General features: G+C 40.1%; 2 protein-coding genes across 4 annotated transcripts in view; one reads left to right on the top strand and one right to left on the bottom strand.

The window, feature by feature from the left end:
• The window catches only part of RNF11 (ring finger protein 11), a 41604-nt gene extending 38480 nt beyond the window's left edge, over positions 1 to 3124 (top strand). For all 3 annotated transcript variants that reach the window (XM_087719683.1, XM_087719684.1, XM_087719685.1), the window contains one exon: positions 786 to 3124. In XM_087719683.1, coding sequence (XP_087575809.1) covers positions 786 to 957 — 172 coding nt within the window. In that variant the 3' untranslated portion in view covers positions 958 to 3124. The remainder of the gene's footprint in view (positions 1 to 785) is intronic.
• Positions 3125 to 5055: 1931 nt separating this feature from the next.
• The window catches only part of TTC39A (tetratricopeptide repeat domain 39A), a 74947-nt gene continuing 62331 nt past the window's right edge, over positions 5056 to 17671 (bottom strand). Inside the window, exons 15-18 of the mRNA XM_087719686.1 lie at positions 14118 to 14229; positions 8502 to 8616; positions 7843 to 7959; positions 5056 to 7347 (exon numbers count right to left, since the gene is read on the bottom strand). Of these exons, the coding sequence (XP_087575812.1) occupies positions 7227 to 7347; positions 7843 to 7959; positions 8502 to 8616; positions 14118 to 14229 (465 nt within the window). The 3' untranslated portion in view covers positions 5056 to 7226. The remainder of the gene's footprint in view (positions 7348 to 7842; positions 7960 to 8501; positions 8617 to 14117; positions 14230 to 17671) is intronic.

The raw sequence follows: 17671 nt of genomic DNA, 5'->3' as shown, positions 1-17671 counted from the left end.
AGTGGTTTTACTTATGAATTAAACAAGCACAAAATACTGAATGAACAAATAACTGTGAGTTTCTGTATGTATATATAGCATCCACATCATGAGTTGATGACGTTATGGTGGGGGACTGAATACCCCCAAATGTGATAAATATTTTTCACAGAATTGTTCCAAGGCAATTTCAGATTGCATAAATGGCTTATTTCCTCCATTTTTAACATCTAAAAATTGGCAGTATTTAACCCAGAAATGAAGTAACATGTATTAACAAAACTAAGATTAATGTTAAGTGTTTTATTTAATTAAAAACTCACTAATAATAAAATGCAGAGCATTTACAAGTGGCTTGAGAAGTATGCACTCCTTCTCAAAATTAAATTCTCAAAAAGAAATTGGGTAAGCAACGACCATCTTAAATAATTACACTATTCTAAATTACTTAAACTGAAATTGCAGATCTCAATAACATGAAATAAAGACAGTCTGCCTTCAATGATGTTATTATCTGTATTAATTAATGTAGCTTCTGCAGCAGGATTATACATATACTTATTCAACCATGTGTGCTCAGTGCATCTTATTATGAAATAAATTTACAGATTTACAGCCTTAATAGATTTCATATGGATTTCCAAGATTATAATATAATAACTTCTAGAAGTTTAACATCAAAGATTTAACAAGTAACAACTTTAATATGTATTAGAAAGCAAGTTTACAAGATTTTTCTCCTTAATTTCATGAGTCTATTTCTATACAGTTTGCATTTTTTCCACTTGTTTCCCTTTTTTCCCTAGATGCGTCATCTGTATGATGGACTTTGTTTACGGAGATCCTATCAGATTCCTGCCCTGCATGCATATTTACCATCTGGACTGTATAGATGACTGGTTGATGAGATCTTTCACATGTCCTTCCTGTATGGAGCCCGTTGATGCCGCATTATTGTCCTCTTATGAGACTAACTGAGCCAGAGTGTCTCTTCTGACCTGTCAAGAAAACATCATTTTTAATGGATTATACTATCATTCTACCCAAAGAACCAGAGATTAGTAAACAAAATCATGCACACAAAAAAGTTCATTTCCTTAAAAGTGATAAGACAATAATTTCCAACTAGCTGCAGGTAATTGATAAGGAGAGGGAAGAAGAGACATCTTTTAGGGAATATAGACACATAGGATGCTATTTTTATGTAAAGCCTTGATCCAGTACCTAAAAATAGTTACTCTTCATGAGTAGCACCCCCACCCAGAAGAAGTGGGTGGAGGGTAATAGTAGATGCTAAATATTAAATTTTTGTGGACTGAAATTAGCAAGCAACTCTGCTCAAGCATCACTGACTCACACAATAGTACTTCCATGGGAAAATATACTTGGAGAGCAGAAGCAGTGTGAGATATACCTGTGTACTTGAAAGAGAAAGTGGTACCAAAACATCTTTTCTCCTAAAGAAAAGGGCACGTCTGCTCAGATTGCTCACAGGTTTCTGGTATTTGGGTCAATGTTCTAATTACAGGAAGAAAAACAAATCCTACATTTTTATAACACTGGCACAAAAATAGTTTTAAGCTTGTTTGCACAATTCTTTTTTTATCCATTGGAAATGGAATCCATTTTGCCTTAGGTCTTTTTAAATAGCGTATTCTTATGTTTGGGCTGGCTCTATGCTTGAAAATCAGTTTATTTATAATCTGTTGTACAAGTGCTATATGTTGTTTGCAGTTAGGATTATGTGGACTTCAAAAAGATGTCCTAGCTTATAAGCAAATGGGAGATGCACTATCTCTTTTGTGTATGTGGCATTCTGATGTTGAGGTGTTAGAAGAAAAATCAGAAAACAGACCAGTGTTTTATCTCTCTAGACTTTTCTTTCCCTGCCTCATTTTTTTTGCCTAAAGTTTGCTGGATTCAGACACCAAGATCAATGTTGTTACTGGCAGGTAAAGAATGGTGAACATGTAAGCATGTTAAAAGATCACCTATATCACAAAATTTGTTTTTACTTACAGCAAGTATTACATGGAACCATATAAAAAGGATACTGCATCTCTTATTCTTGTAGTTCTTAGATTTGAAAAACCAGACTGTGTCTCAGTCTATGTAATCAATGTATCTTGTATTTTGTTGGCTGGCAAAGCAGTCTGTCAAGCAGATGTTAAATAATCTATATGTTTTGTACAAAAATGCAAAAATTGTATTTGGCACAGAATTACATAGGACTGATCAAGTGGGTGAACTGCAGCTGGGAAGTGCTGTTTCCAGTATTTGTAGGTCTGAAATCAACAAAAGGTATGCTTGCAGAGAAAGTCATGCAAAGAAAGTGTAGTTATAAAAACAGCTGTCAATTTAGCATGTAGGGCTTTGTCCTATTATGTGTTCTTTAATGTGATTTTATACATTTAAAAGACAATTCTTTTAATTTAGCATGAGATACAGGCTCCAGTTAATAGCACTGTATTATGAGGACTGGCCTTGTTTTAACACATGATTTTAAAAACTATTTAAACAGCTACACTGAAGACTGTAAGCTTAAGAGTATAGAGTAATTAGATGTCAAATAATTTCTACAAGGTTAGTAGTATGCAAACATCTGAAATATGGCTTATTTCTTATTCTGCAGAACCTTTCATTCAGATGCTTCAGTCCGTATCCAAAGTGCACACTCGTGTATTCATACAGCTCCTATGCAAGCAGATTTTCCCTCCAAATTATAGTGAGCAAGCATACCAAGCATGATCAGAGTTAACCTTACAAATGAAAAAAAAAAAAACAGGCTGGGAAAGAACTCCATATTGCCTCAGCATCCTTGTACCTATCTAGCTCAATTGCAATTCTGCATCAGATACTGCACTATGACTTGGTGCATTGAAAAAAGCAGTTTGAAGCAAGTACCGTGTTAGATTAAATTACATTTAATGGAAACTTTTTAGTGCAACCCCCTTCAACTGTTTTTAATTCCTAGATGAGAGATAAAAGGAAGTTGTGCAATATTTTCAGAATAAATCATACTACCTTGTCATTCCATATTTTTTCCATAAATGTTAATGTCTATCTTGTTAAGTATTAACAAGATTAAGAATTTGTTTCTTTTACCTTGGATGTTAAATTGGCAAATGAACCATTTTTAAACATCTTTTTCATGTTCATTGTTTTCTTTCTGTGACTCTTTAAAATGCTAGGAAAATAGTATGGATTTGCTGGGAATTTATATCCTATGTCTGTTTCTACAACTGGGGAAGGGGGGGGAGAACACAGCCAACATATTCTCCCCTCAGACTTTGCTGTAGCGGGTGCTTGTGACCTCTCCTTCCTCCTTACCTCTGACTTTCTGATTTATTGCTGTTGCCATTACTGCCAACTTTCCAATAGACCATATTTTTGTAGAATCAGCAACCTTACAGTCCAGTATCCTGACTTGTGTCCTTGGGAGGGGCTCTCTATGGTTCTTAGGCCACCTTTTATTGAAAGAGCCAGTTACCATAGAGCTTTCTTAGTGCAAGAGTTAAATGGCATGTTCCGATACGTTCTTTAAGACTCAAATCAGAGTTGTGGATGCAAACATTTGTACAATGCCTGCTTAGTCCTTTTCTGATGAGTTGCTCAGCAAGATACGATGCTGCACTTAGGAAGCCTCATATAATTCCATCATATATTATATGTTAAGTAGCCCAAATAATTTACTCCATAATTGTCACATCTTTTGTTTGACTGTCTGTTTAATTCCCTCTTTGTGATAACCTTTCTTGTAGGAGCAGACATCTAGTGGACAAATTGCAACTGATGTATTCCCAATATATCCTCACTGAGAATAGCAGCTTCCTTCTGCATGTTTCGACTGATACCTTACAAAGAAAATTAACTGTGACAGTTCCAGGACTGGCAAAAATCCTGCCCTTTGATCTTGGCATATCAAAATTTTATGTTGATCCATGGTCTCTTCCCGCACAGACTCTATTCCTGGTTGATCACTATTAGACCAAGAGCCACAGAACTTTCATCATCATAAATTCTTCCTGTGGCTTGAGACAGGAAAGACACACTATTCTGGGAGCTCTTAGCAGGCTTCCTTAAGAACATAAAATTTATTCCCAAAACTATTTTGAAATATGATTATGAGTTAAGCAAAGGTGTTTAGCATGTGTGTATGTGCATGCACGTACCAGACTTGGTTACTGAAGAAAGAAAAATTCAGCCCTTTTAATTTATCTTTCCAAATAACATAGTTATAATCATCAAAACATATTTGTACTCTGCTTACAAGGAAGAAATACTTACATTTAGAAGCAAATTCTGTGTCTTAAAATCACTACTTTTCTGTACAAATTAACATTGAGATTCAACTTGGTCAATTGGCACATGCCATTTCTCAGTAGTATTTAGAAGGAAAAATTAAGCACAATATCAGAGGTACTTAAACTATGTAAAATCTATTGGAAAATATAACTAGAAAGAAGTCATTTACCTAATAATGCTTCCTAATTTGAGGACCTGCTCTGGAGCAGTTAGGTGTTATGTATGAAGATCAAAAGACAGCTTATATTGGATTTTGTCCAATTGCCTGAATGTTGCTTGATCTAGCTTTCTGATTTAATAGTGTGCCATAACTTTGTGATAAAAATATTTTTTTAAAGCATTACTAAATCCATTACTAAATCAAAAGTAAACATTTGATTTACCTCCAAATGTCAAAGCACAAACTTCCATAGGTGAATCTCCAAAGATGTTTCCTAAATTATGCTGGAAATGTCTATAATGCTGGTTATTGGCTTATATCCCAATCTATACCCGTTCCATTTCAATAGAATCTACCAAATGTCAGTTTACAGTGTGAGTCTAATTTATCAAACATTATTATTTGTTAACATTCCAATACAACCGACAGAACTATGTTAATAGCCTAAGCATCCATATTGGGAAATAAATATACCCAGGATCAAGCACAAATTCTCACAAGTTAAAAAAAAAAAAAAACACCATGCAAGACTGAACTTTACTGCAGGATGGCTATTAAAAAGGGTATTTTGGAAGGACAATCAATTATTAAAGAAAATGACATGCTACAATTTCATCAACCACAAAAATATTTAATATTGCAGCCAAAGTACAAAAACTGGCTTTGTGTTTCTATGCATATATTTCACATCTGGTACAAACAGTTACTACATGTATTGCATTTGCGCTAGTAAAGTTGGCAATTTCTTACTCAAAGTTGCCTTCTTTAAAACTGGAAAATATTAAACCATTTCTATTTTCAAGATCAAGCAAGTAATTTCTATTGTGGGAAAAGATTCTCTGGTCTAAATCTAAAAAGAAAAAATTATGTTTTAATTTTGACAAAAGGTCTATCTAACCCATGTTCTGTCACAGGATATTTAATTAATTGCACATTGAAATAATAAATCACATATTTTCAGGTTTCTACGAAAATTGAAGGTGGTTACTGACACATTTGTTTCATGTAATATACCAGCAAAGGTACAAACTGCACTTGTGAAATTAATTCAGTTAAGTATACAAAATGCTGAAGTATATGGTGTTAATTTAACTGGAGAAGAAATTAGCAATTTCTTAAGAACTTTCCAATTAGAGAATAAGTGCAGAACACAAATAAGCTACAATACTGAATTATCTTTAACCTCAAGGCTCTGATTAGTCTAGACCAGGAATTCCCACTGAAAGAAATTGACGCTATCAGGGATAAATCATAAAGTTCCCTTTTGGTAAGAAAATTTACAGGTATTCTGTTATTATAGACTCAGGTAGACCTCGACTTGGAACCACAGTTGGAACCAGAATTTCTGTTGCTAAGCAATGTGGTCTTTTTTTGCTACAGTTGTTAGCAAATCACTGCAGTTATATCAATCATGTGGCTCCAGGATGCTGCAACCATCATAAATACAAATTGGTCGCCAAGTGCCTGAATGTTGTTCATGTGACCATGGAGATGCTGGGGCAAATTGTATATATGAGGCTTGGCTATAAGTCACATTTTTCAGTGCTGTTGTATCTTTGGATGGTCACTAAATGAATGGTTGTAAGTTGAAGTTTACCTGTATTTATCATATAGTTTTAAAAGTTAAAAGTTTCAGTAACTTACCCTGTCTCTCACCTGTGATATTCCACTGACTGAGAGTCAGCAGCTGAATCTATACATGTTTCAGTTTAAAATGCTATCAAGCGTAAAATATTTTGTGAAATAATTTTCCTAAGTTGAATTAATGTCAAGCACCAGGGGAAATCAGGAGATTCAGGCAGTTCAAATAAGTATAAAGATTTATTGCAAGCTTAAGCTCTCTACAAGAATCAGATCAACTAACTGTCAAGGTATATGAGCGGGAGATAAGAGAGATATTCAAGATCGGCTGGACTTAGATCTCTTGTGGGTATGCAGGGACTCGTGACTTATGATGCATTTGATCCCTCCTCAGGCTTAGAATGGTCATCTACAACATCAATTGTTTACTCCTTATTATGGATAATAACACATTAAAAGTATTTTAATAATCTAATTCTTTTCAAATACTTTAAACTTGGCTTTTGTTCCAGAAAATGATTCAGGATTGTTTGCTATAGTTCTTCAATTATTCTAATATTGATATTTATCCTAAAATTCTTGGTAATCAATCAAATTGGCCAAACAACAATATTTCACAGGGTTATTTGCCCTACCTAATTTACATATCAAAGCATGGCTGATTTGGGAATTCTGGGAGTTGAAGTCCACAAGTCTTAAAGTTGTCAAGTTTGGGGACACCTTTATTAAAGGACAGCTGAAAGGTGGGAGGGAAAGAGATTCTGCCTTTTTAAATTATTTCCTTGTGATAAGCAAGCAAGCTTGTAGCACTATACATTATTCTATTTAAGCAATTTAACAGGCAATTCAGTTATTCTTTTAATATCAAGAAAACAAGATCCATCTTATTAGTACTTTTAAAAATTAATAACCATCTGAATCTAATCAAGATGTGAGCAGAAAGTCTTCACGTTCTACTAGTTTATTTCCTGTTATTCACCAACAACATATATTTCAAAATATATGTTAAAACTGGCTGAAAATGGCACACAGAGATAATGAAAAAATACTGTTTTTTAGTGTTGATTCCTCAGAATTTTTAAAATTAAAAACATTTGTGCTGCATGTGGACACAGAAATCATTTTAAAATATTGCCAATAATATCCATCTGTGAAGTTTTGTACACCAAATGAACTGCTGATTTAAAAAAAAACAGTAACATTACAAAACCACAATTGCTATAGAATCATCATCATCATCTGGGAGAGATCTGGCTTGATGCAAAGCAGCTTGAATTCTGAAGTGTGTCCTTGTTTCCATGGAGTAATTCTTATAATTTTGTCTAAAACAAACAGATATTTGTGATAGGTTTATACCTACAGAGTTTATCATCATCTAGATTTAATAGAGCAATATTTACACAGAAAAAGACAAACATTTTATGTTTTAAAAGGGAATAATATGTAGTATGTGTATACTCAGAGAGTATATGTGTGTGTGTATGTACATGCACACACACAAATATGTATATATATACCTGGCACCAGTCACAATCTGGGGAATAGGTTTTGTATCTGTATACAAAGTATCTGCTGATTATTTACAGATAATCAGATATGAAACCTTGTTTGTCCCTCATTCACAATTTGCTCAAAGTCTAACAACACTGATTAAAAACCAAATATAAATTTTAGTATAATTTATAAATAAATAACAAATGTATGCTTCAACCCTCATTTACTGAAGTAAATTATATATTTTCAGCAAATCTACTTCAACCCTTCCCATCACCTTATCTACTAATAATAATGAGAAAGATATACTTCAACAGGCTTACTTTGCTCTTTCTAGGATCTTAATTGCTTCTTCTATTTTATCTTGATCCAGATATAATAAAGCAAGTTCGAGCAGCGCATTTGGAATTAAGTAATGATCATACTTGATCTTCTTTTCACTTCAAAGAAGAAATGGCAAGGTGCATGTAATGAAGAACAATAGTTTTACAGGCAAGTATAAGTAAACTTATTCAGAGTTGACAAGAAGAAATTTGGTCTGGTCACATGATGACTTGCTTAATGACTGCATCGTTTAGTGATCAAAAGTCCAGTCCAAATTGTGATTGTAAGTCAAGGACTATCCATATGTAAGTTATACAACTCAAGCCATTTTACCTATTTTAAAACTGTAAGCTTTTTTTGATCCTGATAGCTACTATCCCAGACTGATGAAGCTATCGGGTTACTAGATAAAGCATGTTTTTATGCTATCATTCTCTCAAGAAAGGACCAATGTTCTTTCCAGAATAATTTATATTTTCCTAAAACCCGTCTCCTGATTTTAACTTAGACAGGTTAAAACCTATATATAGATATATATATCTATATAAATACATATAATTTATTAACTGACATGAAGAGACTGCTTGAAAACTTTGATATTTAACGCAGCCATTCCTGGTTTAATGTTCATTAGTATCTTCTAGTTTTGGAAACTTACTTGAAGTGAATATAAGTAAAGTGATCTTCTGCTTCCGAAATCTTGCCCAGATGTTTTAAGCATAGCCCTTTCAGAAGCTTTATCATGCAGTGGTCATCAACAAGAAAATCTGTAGCTGAAAAATAAAAGAAGATGCACAGGTAATTTTAGATCATGACAAACATCTTGTTTAGGCAGGGAACATGGTGAAACATATTTAACATTCTCATCTAATATTATTATGTCCACACATTAGTTGTGAACATAATTATAACTATTGATAACACATATTCAAACTATCCTACACAATATTTAAATGATACAACATACAATTATTTGAATTAGTTTCATATAAATTCTGTGATCACATGAAGAATTTGCTATTATGTCAGTAATTTTAAATTCCTCGTGCGATCACAGAATTTATGAAGTCACTAACTCAAATAATTGGTGCATTTTGCATCATGTTACTGGCTGGGTAATATATCTAACACGTTGGCTGGGATTATATATATTGATAAGCATATTTTTCAACAGACCACAGTTAAGGAAATTCTGATTTAAAAAAGTGTTTAAATCCAGTTTAAATCCTCCAAGACGGCATGCTGAGCAGTGAGGGGATTTGCTTCTCTTGCCGACAAACAGCTGATTTTGCTGCCAAAGCAAGTTCCTTGGCAACTGGCTCCCTAGAGTGAATGGGAGCAGCTAGGAATGAATTAGAACAACTCCCTGAACATTCCTGGAGGTTGCAAATCCTGGTAGGAGCGGTCAGAGAGTTGGGTCTACATTAAGGTGACCAGATTTTCAGATTGGTAAAGAGGGACACCATTGACGGGGGGGGGGGGGGGGGGGGGCTTGATTAAAAATTTTATATTTTGTCAAAAGCTCACAAAAGGCGATTAATGACCCCAGGACTGAAACCATCATAAATACAAATCTGTTGCCAAACAAAATTTTGATCACGTGACCATGAGGATGCTGCAACGGTCGCTAAGTGTGAAAAATGGTCATCAGTCACTTTTTTCAATGCCATTGTAACTTTGGTCACTAAACGTTTTCCCCCTCCTCGAGACATCTCACTTCTTCCTTCCTTCATTCCTCTTGCTTATCTACCTTCACCTTATCCGTCCTCTGCTCTTTCCCTCTCTTCCTTCCTTTCTCCTTCCATCCTCTCTTTCCTCACTCACTCCCTTTTTTTCTCTTCCTTCCTCCTTCCATTCTTTCAGCTTCCTTTCTTTTGCCTATTTACCTTCTGTCTTTCTGCTCTTTCCATCTCTCTCTTCCCCTTCGCTTCTGTTCCTTCCTCCTTCCATCCTTTCACCTTCCCTCCTTCCTATTTCTTCCTTCTTCCTTCCTTCTGCCTATCTATCTTTACCTTCTCTGTCTTTCTGCTCTTTCTCTGTTTTCCCCTTTCCACCCTCCCTTCTTTCCTTTCTAGTTCCATCTTTTCTTCTTTCCTCTCTCTCCCTTTTTCTTCCTTCCTTCCTCCTTCCTCTTGCCTATCAACTTCATTCTCTTTGTCTTTCTGCTCTTTCCCTCTCTTCCCCTTCTCTTCCTACCTCCTTCCCTCTTTTCTCTCTCCCTTCTTTCACTTTCTTCCTTCCTTCTTCCATCTTCCTCCTTCTCCTTCCTCCTTCTATTCTTTCTCCTTCCATCTTTTCTCCTTCCATCTTCTCCCCCCCTCCCTTCTTCTTTCCCCCCTCCCTCCTTCCTTCCTCTCCTTCCCACTCTCCTTTTTGCAGATTTTTCCTTTTGTGCTTAAAAAAAAACAGGACTTTTTAAAAACGCCACAGAATGAGCTGTCCTCCTCCTCCATCACTAATAGCTGGTGGCTCAGAAATCGGAGCGAAAAGCCAGTCCTCCATCTCTTCCCTCTTCCTGGATTCACTCTGAAGTTTCTTAAATCCCCCCCCTCTCTCTGTATCTGTTTCTCTCTCTGTGTGGCTCTTTGCCTCTATCTCCCTCCCTCCGTCTCTCTCTCTCTCTCTGTCGTTCTCTCTGTGTGTTTGTCTCTCTGTCTCTCTCTCTCTCTCTCTCTGTCTCTCCTCCCTCCCCGTGTATGTGTGTGTGTGTTTCTCACTCTGTGTGTGTGTGTCTCTGTCTCTGTTTGTAAGCCGCTGTCGCACCTGTCGTCCTGGATCAGTCTGAGCTGCCTGTCTTTCTTCAGCACCTCCCAGGGGTGCACATCCATCGTAAAATCCATCGGGTCGTCCAAAGTAGCAGGGCTCAGCAGGACCTTGGCTGAATGCATGCAAATGCTCAAGTCTGCTGCTCGCCGCTCCTCAGCTAGTTGCAAAGTTCTCTCCAGAGATTCTGGCAGGCGGAGGCAGCACTTGCCTCTCGAGCTTCGGCAAAGGGGATTTTTTCTGCGGGATGGAGCCTGGGCGGCAGGGAATTTCCCCGCCGAAGTAGAAGGCGAGGCTTTCAAACTAGTCTGATCCTGCTTGAAAAGGTTGCTGTGGCGGAGCAAAGGGTGCCCTGGCTGAAGATTCCCTCTTTCAGTCGGTCTCTGGAATTCCCCCCCCTTTTTTTTCTACAGAAGGAAAGGGTTTTTTGACTGGGCAGCTTGACATGATTAAGGCCGTTCTGCTCCTCCTTTGTGCTGCCCTCCTCTCTCTGATAGCCGCCTGGTTAAAAAGGAGGAGGAGCCCATCGAGGAAGACGAGGAACGCGAGGGGGATCCCTGCCCCCGCAGATGGGCTCTGGACTAGCGGAGCCTCCTCTTCCTCCTTTTTAACCAGGCGAACTTTGGCTGCTGCATAAGCCCATGGCCACATGCTGCCCTCTTCTCTCTGATAGCCGCCTGGTTAAAAAGGAGGAGGAGGCTCCACTGGTCTGGAGCCCATCTGCGGGGGGAGGGATCCCCCTTGCGTTCCTCGTCTTCCCAGATGGGCTCTGGACCAGCAGAGTCACCTCCTCCTTTTTAACCAGGCGGCTATCAGAGATAAGAGGGTAGGGCGTGCCCGTGGCCTTGTGCAGCACCCGAATTCTCGCCTCCTGTTCTTCGGCTATTGCACAATCCCAAGGGCACGTGCTGCTCAGTTTGCTGAATCCGGCGCGGCTTCAGAGAAGGAAGGCATGTGAGAAAGCTCCCCCCCCATCCCCGCTGCCTGAACGTTTGAATGAAGGAGGCTGCAGGCTCCTTTGTCCTCGGCTATGCGATTTTCTTTCGTTTTCTGCTGCTCGAACAAGTGAATGAGGCAGAGGGAGAATGAAAGGAGATTGCATCCCTTCTGTCTCCCTGTTGCTCAGAAAAGCAACTCTAGGAAGCTCCTTTGGTGGCGGCAGGCGTCCTAGAACCTGCCTGCTAGCAAAGGACCTTCCCGAAGTTGCTTTTCTGAGCAACGGGGAGACAGAAGGGACAAAATACCAGCCGGCTGGGATGTATATACAGGGCTGAGGGTGGGGCAGGCTTACTTCCGGGTCCGGTCACAAAAATCGGGACTTTTTAAGAATGTCCCGGGACGCGGGACAAATTGTGTGAAAGCTTGATTGTCCCGCCAAAATCGGGACGTCTGGTCACCTTAGTCTACATCTTTCCTCTCAGCTGTTTGGGTTTTTAAAGCCTGCCTTGGTTTATAACTGCACATATTAATTTTTTTTCTTTGATTCATATTTTAAAAAGTTAATTGACTGATTGAAGGCTGATTTACTCTAACGGTTAGAGTAGAGTAGGGTTAGAGTATAACCCCTTGCTACATTTTATCAACTTTATTTTGTTTCTTCACTTTTTTTTTAAATAGCTGTGAACTACTTTCACTTTGCATATGGAAGCTGAAGGCAAATTTTCATGTAAATTCTGACTTACAAAAGTGTTTAAACCCTTTCAGCTACTGAGAGCTACCTGTGATCAGTGGACCACAGTCACTTATGCTATTCCAAAATTAAAATGCGCTCTACATGGGGCAGCCTTTGAAGAGTATTCGGAGACTACAACTCGTCCAGAATGCAGCCGCGCGAGTGATTGTGGGTGCACCTCGGTACACCCACGTTACACCTATCCTCCGCGAGCTGCACTGGCTACCGATCGGTCTCCGGATACGCTTCAAAGTGCTAGTCGTAACTTATAAAGCCCTTCATGGTATTGGACCTGGGTACTTGAGAGACCGCCTGCTGCCAATTACCTCCCATAGACCCGTTAGATCGCACAGGGTCGGCCTCCTCCGGGTTCCGTCTACCAGCCAATGCCATCTGGCTACCACCTGGGGGAGGGCCTTCTCTGTAGCAGCTCCGGCCCTTTGGAATGAACTCCCCGCGGAGATTCGGACCCTCACCTCTCTCCAGGCCTTCCGGAAAGCCATTAAAACCTGGCTGTGCCGGCAGGCCTGGGGTTGATGAGTTCCCCTCCCCTCTCGACTTGTATGGCTGTATGACTCGTGTGTATTTTAATTACGTGTATTGTGTTTGTATCCCCTTTTCCCCTTTTGAGTTGTTCGCTGCCCTGAGTCCCTCCCAGAGAAGGGCGGCATACAAATAAACTAAATCTTAAATCTTAAATCTTAAAACCTAATTTGCTCCCCAAAACTGTCTGTTCCTATTACCATTCTGAACACCTCCAAATATTAGGAATTGGAGTGGGAAGAATCTTTTACTCTTATTTCCACTCTTAATTGCCCAAAGCCTTTTGGGGGTCCCAACCCCCAAGCCGCAGCCCACTACAGGACCATGACCTATGTGCAACCAGGCTGTGAGCTGGTGCAAACACACACAGCTCATGTGAGCGGCGGGCCAGCACAAATGTGCAGATGTATAGTTCGACTCATGCAAATGGTGGGCCAGTGCGCACACACGAGCTCAACTTGCAGTCGAGTTGCATGTGCATGCACATACATGCCAGCCACAGCTCACACAAGTCAAGCTGTGTACGTGTGCGTGCACGCTGTCCCATTGCTGCACGGCTCAGTTCCCCTCTCCCCCCACCAGCTGGTCACTAAGTCATAAAGGTTGGGGACTGCTGCTTTAGATGGTCAGTTGTAGCCTCAAACTTCCCAGAAACTGCTCTCCTACCACTGTAAGCAATTTTATCTGAGGTTTGAAACTAATATATATATAAATAGAAAGGGGAAGGATAATAAATGTAGAAAGTAGAACTGACCCAATTATAAGGAGCAAGAAGACACTACTGATTGCTGATTACCAATTTGTAAACATATAAATTACCTATTTTATTGAACTGGGGGGGAAAAATATTTGTCATCACATGAACTCTATTGGAAATCTATACTTAAATTTTAAAAAGTTTGTCTTTTGCCTTCTTAAATGTATGCCTTGTGCTCTTTGGGGTGCTAATTTCCAACATGTTTGTCAAACATGCAAGGATATCATGGGACTCTTAAAGTATTGAGATAATCATTGCTTAAGACAGATTCTGATCAAGTGGTCATACTGCCAAATGTCAAATGTATTCCTAGAACTGAAACATGTTTCCTCAAACTAGCATAAAATTATGTCATAGTGGAGTAATTGAAAATAAGACAATTGCCAATGATAACACTACTATCATTACTATCTTGCAATTAACCCAGCAACTGACTACAGAAGAATGGGTGAATCTGTCTAGAACTCCAAGACAAGCAAAATCTCTCTGATTTGTCTTTATTCTCTGCAAGGATGCATCTGAAATGAGATTTGGATTACCTGGGCTTTTCTCCAGGATTGTTTCTGCGTCTGCTAAGGACTCCAATATGTTTTCAGTTAAATCTGGGCACTTCCCAATCACTGCATAACCATTCCAGATATACATCATTTCCTAAAAAATATTGAAATATAATGTACGCTACTGGAGACATTTTCTTCCAAAATATATGAGTACATCAGATAACTATTTGAGAAGTATTTTTGTTAAGTTTGTTCTGTCAGAATTTTCTTTTTGCTTCTTGCAAAACTCTGCCAACCAGCAATTCTTGATCTACATATTGTCTGCCTCACTGAGAGTATGTTGTTATTTCCCCAGAACTTTGAAAACATATTTTATTTATTTGAAATAATTTATTTCAACTTTTAATCTTCTACCTTAAAAGGCCAAAGCAAAAGCCACCCTGAGTCACCTTATAGGGGACATGAGCAGCGTAAAAATGTAATCAAATAAATAAATAAAATTAATAGTAGGAAGTGTTGGATTAAGGTGGAAGAGAATGTAATTCCTTTCTGTTAAAATCAGATAAATTTCCTCTTTCAAATGACTCTTTTCCATTAAAAAGCTCTCTACTTTTTAGGTCTGTGTGGTGTGTGTGTGTGTATGTGTGTTTCTCTTAACCTTGCTTTTCTTACTCATTATGCAAATCCAATCTGGAAGAAAAACAGTAAATGGGAGAGTGATTTTAAAATTAAAGAAAACAGAATATATGAATAGGATTAAACCAGGGTGCATCCATGAAACCAGTAATTCCATGTCCAAAATGAGCATTCATAAGAATGGATCTGTTTTCTCCCAAATAAATTATTCAAGTATATTAAATAAAAAATGAAAGACTTACTTGCATAATAGAGCTATGAAGCAGGACCATTTTACCTTAGCTCCCAGCTGGCAGCAATTTGCACTTAGCAAAACACTAGTGCTTAGTTTTATTACTATAATATTTTTTCCCAAATCACATCCATATTTCTATTGCAAAGACCAGCTGGCTGGCATACCTGTTTTTCAAGCCAATTTCTGGCTGTTTTGGGGGGGCATTTTCAGCCTGTTTTTGACCCCAAATGCCCATAAAACAGCCTGAAAATGGTCCAAAAATGCCCTTGGGGGGGGGGGGGGGTTCGGGCCGTTGCCAGGCCATTTTCTGGCTGGTTTGGGGGCCATTTTCAGGCTGTTTTTTGGCCCCAAAATGGTCAAAAAACACAGTGAACATGGTCTGAAAAACACCCTTATTGGGGGGGGGGGATTTTGGGTTGTTTTCAGGCCGTTTTCTGGTGCCAGCAAAAACCAGCTGGCTGATGCGCATGTGTGCACGGGAAACCAGAAGAGCAGCTGGCAAAGGCGCGTTTGCCCACAGAGAGGGCTCTGCGTGCCATCTCTGGCATGTGTGCCATAGGTTTCCCATCACGGTTCTAGCCTGTCTTTCTCTGACCAATCCTCATCATCTTGTAGCTGCTTCCTGAAGAGCCTGACTTAGCCTCAAAGCAGTGCCCAATCTGGTATGTGAGAGCAGGCAAGGGTTCCAGAGTCAATTGATGCAAAAAGAAAGGCTTGGCTCTGTTTCCCAGCCAACTACCACCTTTTTTCCTCAAAAAAGAGGCTGAAAATCTGGGTGCATCTTATACATCGAATACAGCATTTTTAGCCTCCTGAAACCCTGCCCCTTCACCAAAATGGCCGTGCATACCCTTATGGAGGCTTTCAGAGGGCTGGGGAAGGCAGAAATGAGCAAGAAACGGGCCGTTTTTTGCCCCCTCAGCCCCCAGAAGCATTTTATAAGCCTCCATAAGGCTATGCATGCATTTTTTTTGACAACAAAAATGCCCCCACCCCATCCCCCAGGAACACTCTGCAAGCTCCTCCAAGGCTATTCATGCTGTTTTTTTTTAATGGGCCATTTTGGGAAGGTTTTTTTCCTTTTGGAAAGCTCTTTAACTGATTGATGAGAATTACATTGATCAAGTGCTGTGCCAGCAGAAACAAAGTCTTAGGTGCTGCAGATTGTCAGCGATTTCCTTCTCCAGCACATGGATAAATACACCTGGAAAGATCTACCTACCTACCTACCTACCTACTCTCTCCCTCCCTCCCTACCTACTGTATTTCTCTCTCTTTATCCCTCTATCTACCTACCAACCTACCTACTCTCTCTCTCTCTCCCCCTACCTATCTACTGTATTTCTTTCCCTCTTTCTCTATTTCTCTCTCTCTATCCCACTACCTACCAACTTACCTACTCTCTCTCTCTCTCCCTACCTATCTACTGTATTTCTCTATTTCTTTCTATTTCTCTCTCTCTATCCCTCTACCTACCTACCTACTAATCTACCTACATACTCTCTCTCTCCCCCTACCTACTTACTGTATCCAGTGAAGTGCGGTGAGGTTTATGGCTGGTGAGGCACTGAGGCCACACACACACACACAAACACACACACAGAGGCAGATGTCACACAAGGGCCCTTCAAAGACTAAACTTTATTTTTTACTGGTGGGGAATTAAAACTCCCCTTTTCCTCAATGGGAAATCATATTCAGACAAAGAAAATTATTAAAAATATCCTTTCCTTTCTGAAGCCTGGCTCTTTCTCTGCACCTATATTGGGGGGGGGGGAATAGGGGAAATGCAAGCGGCGAGGCCAGCCTGCCCCCTTCTTGTCTCCCACCCCCTCTTCCCAACGGGACAAGAAGGCGGAGGGCTGGACTTGCAAATGGGGATCAGCGCACTCGCCACCTCCCCCTCCCCTGGGAGGAGCTCTGCAGCAGGACAGATGAACGGAGGTGGAAATCGCCCCTTCCTCCTCCGCACCCTCAAACCCCGTTTTCCCTGGCCTGCACCCCTGCGCCCAGGCTCCTTTGGGTTCGGGGGTAATCCGAATGGGGGGAGCGGGGAATCCCCGGGGCAGAGGCCTCCTAGTGCAATGGTCTTCCGCAGCTCTGGAGCGAACCTTCGCCTTCCCCGCCCAGGATTGGAAGGCTGGAGGCCCCCGCAGCAGCTACCCCCACCCCCAGCCGGCCAACCCTCGCCTGTACCGTCAGCGGCAGGACCCGCACAGTTCCTCTCCTCCCCGGCGCCGTCCGGTGGGCGTGCGAGCCCTGGGTGCGAGCGCTGAATGGCCAGCACTTTAAAGGCATGCCAGCACTTTAGAGTGCCGGCAGGGCTCGGCCGCCATTCAGCGAAACATGTTTCGCTGAATGGTGGCCAAGCTCTAAAGTGCCGGCTTGCCTTCCAGGCTGGCCGGCGCGGAAGTCAAGCCGGCACTTTAAAGGCATGCCGGCACTTTAGAGTGCCGGCAGGGCTCGGCCGCCATTCAGCGAAACATGTCCTAGTTTAAAGTGCAGCACACTTGCACTTTAAAGTGCATGCTGCCCGGCCACAAACCAGGACATGTTTTGCTCTATGGCGCACCGAGGCGGCATGGCTTTAAAAAATAAATAAATAAAAATAAAATTGAAAAATAAAAATAGATGTGCCAGCCCGCGCACCAGCAGAGGCGGCTAAAAAAAAACCACACACACACACACGGACATACACATAATAAAAACAAATTACAATTAC

The sequence above is a fragment of the Thamnophis sirtalis genome, unplaced genomic scaffold (genome assembly GCF_051295495.1).
Source record: "Thamnophis sirtalis isolate CommonGarterSnake01/CBP01778 unplaced genomic scaffold, rThaSir2_p1.2 scaffold_7, whole genome shotgun sequence".
Lineage (NCBI taxonomy): Eukaryota > Metazoa > Chordata > Lepidosauria > Squamata > Natricidae > Thamnophis > Thamnophis sirtalis.
The sequence above is the reverse complement of the archived record's forward strand: the minus strand, read 5'-3'. Positions and strand labels throughout refer to the sequence as shown.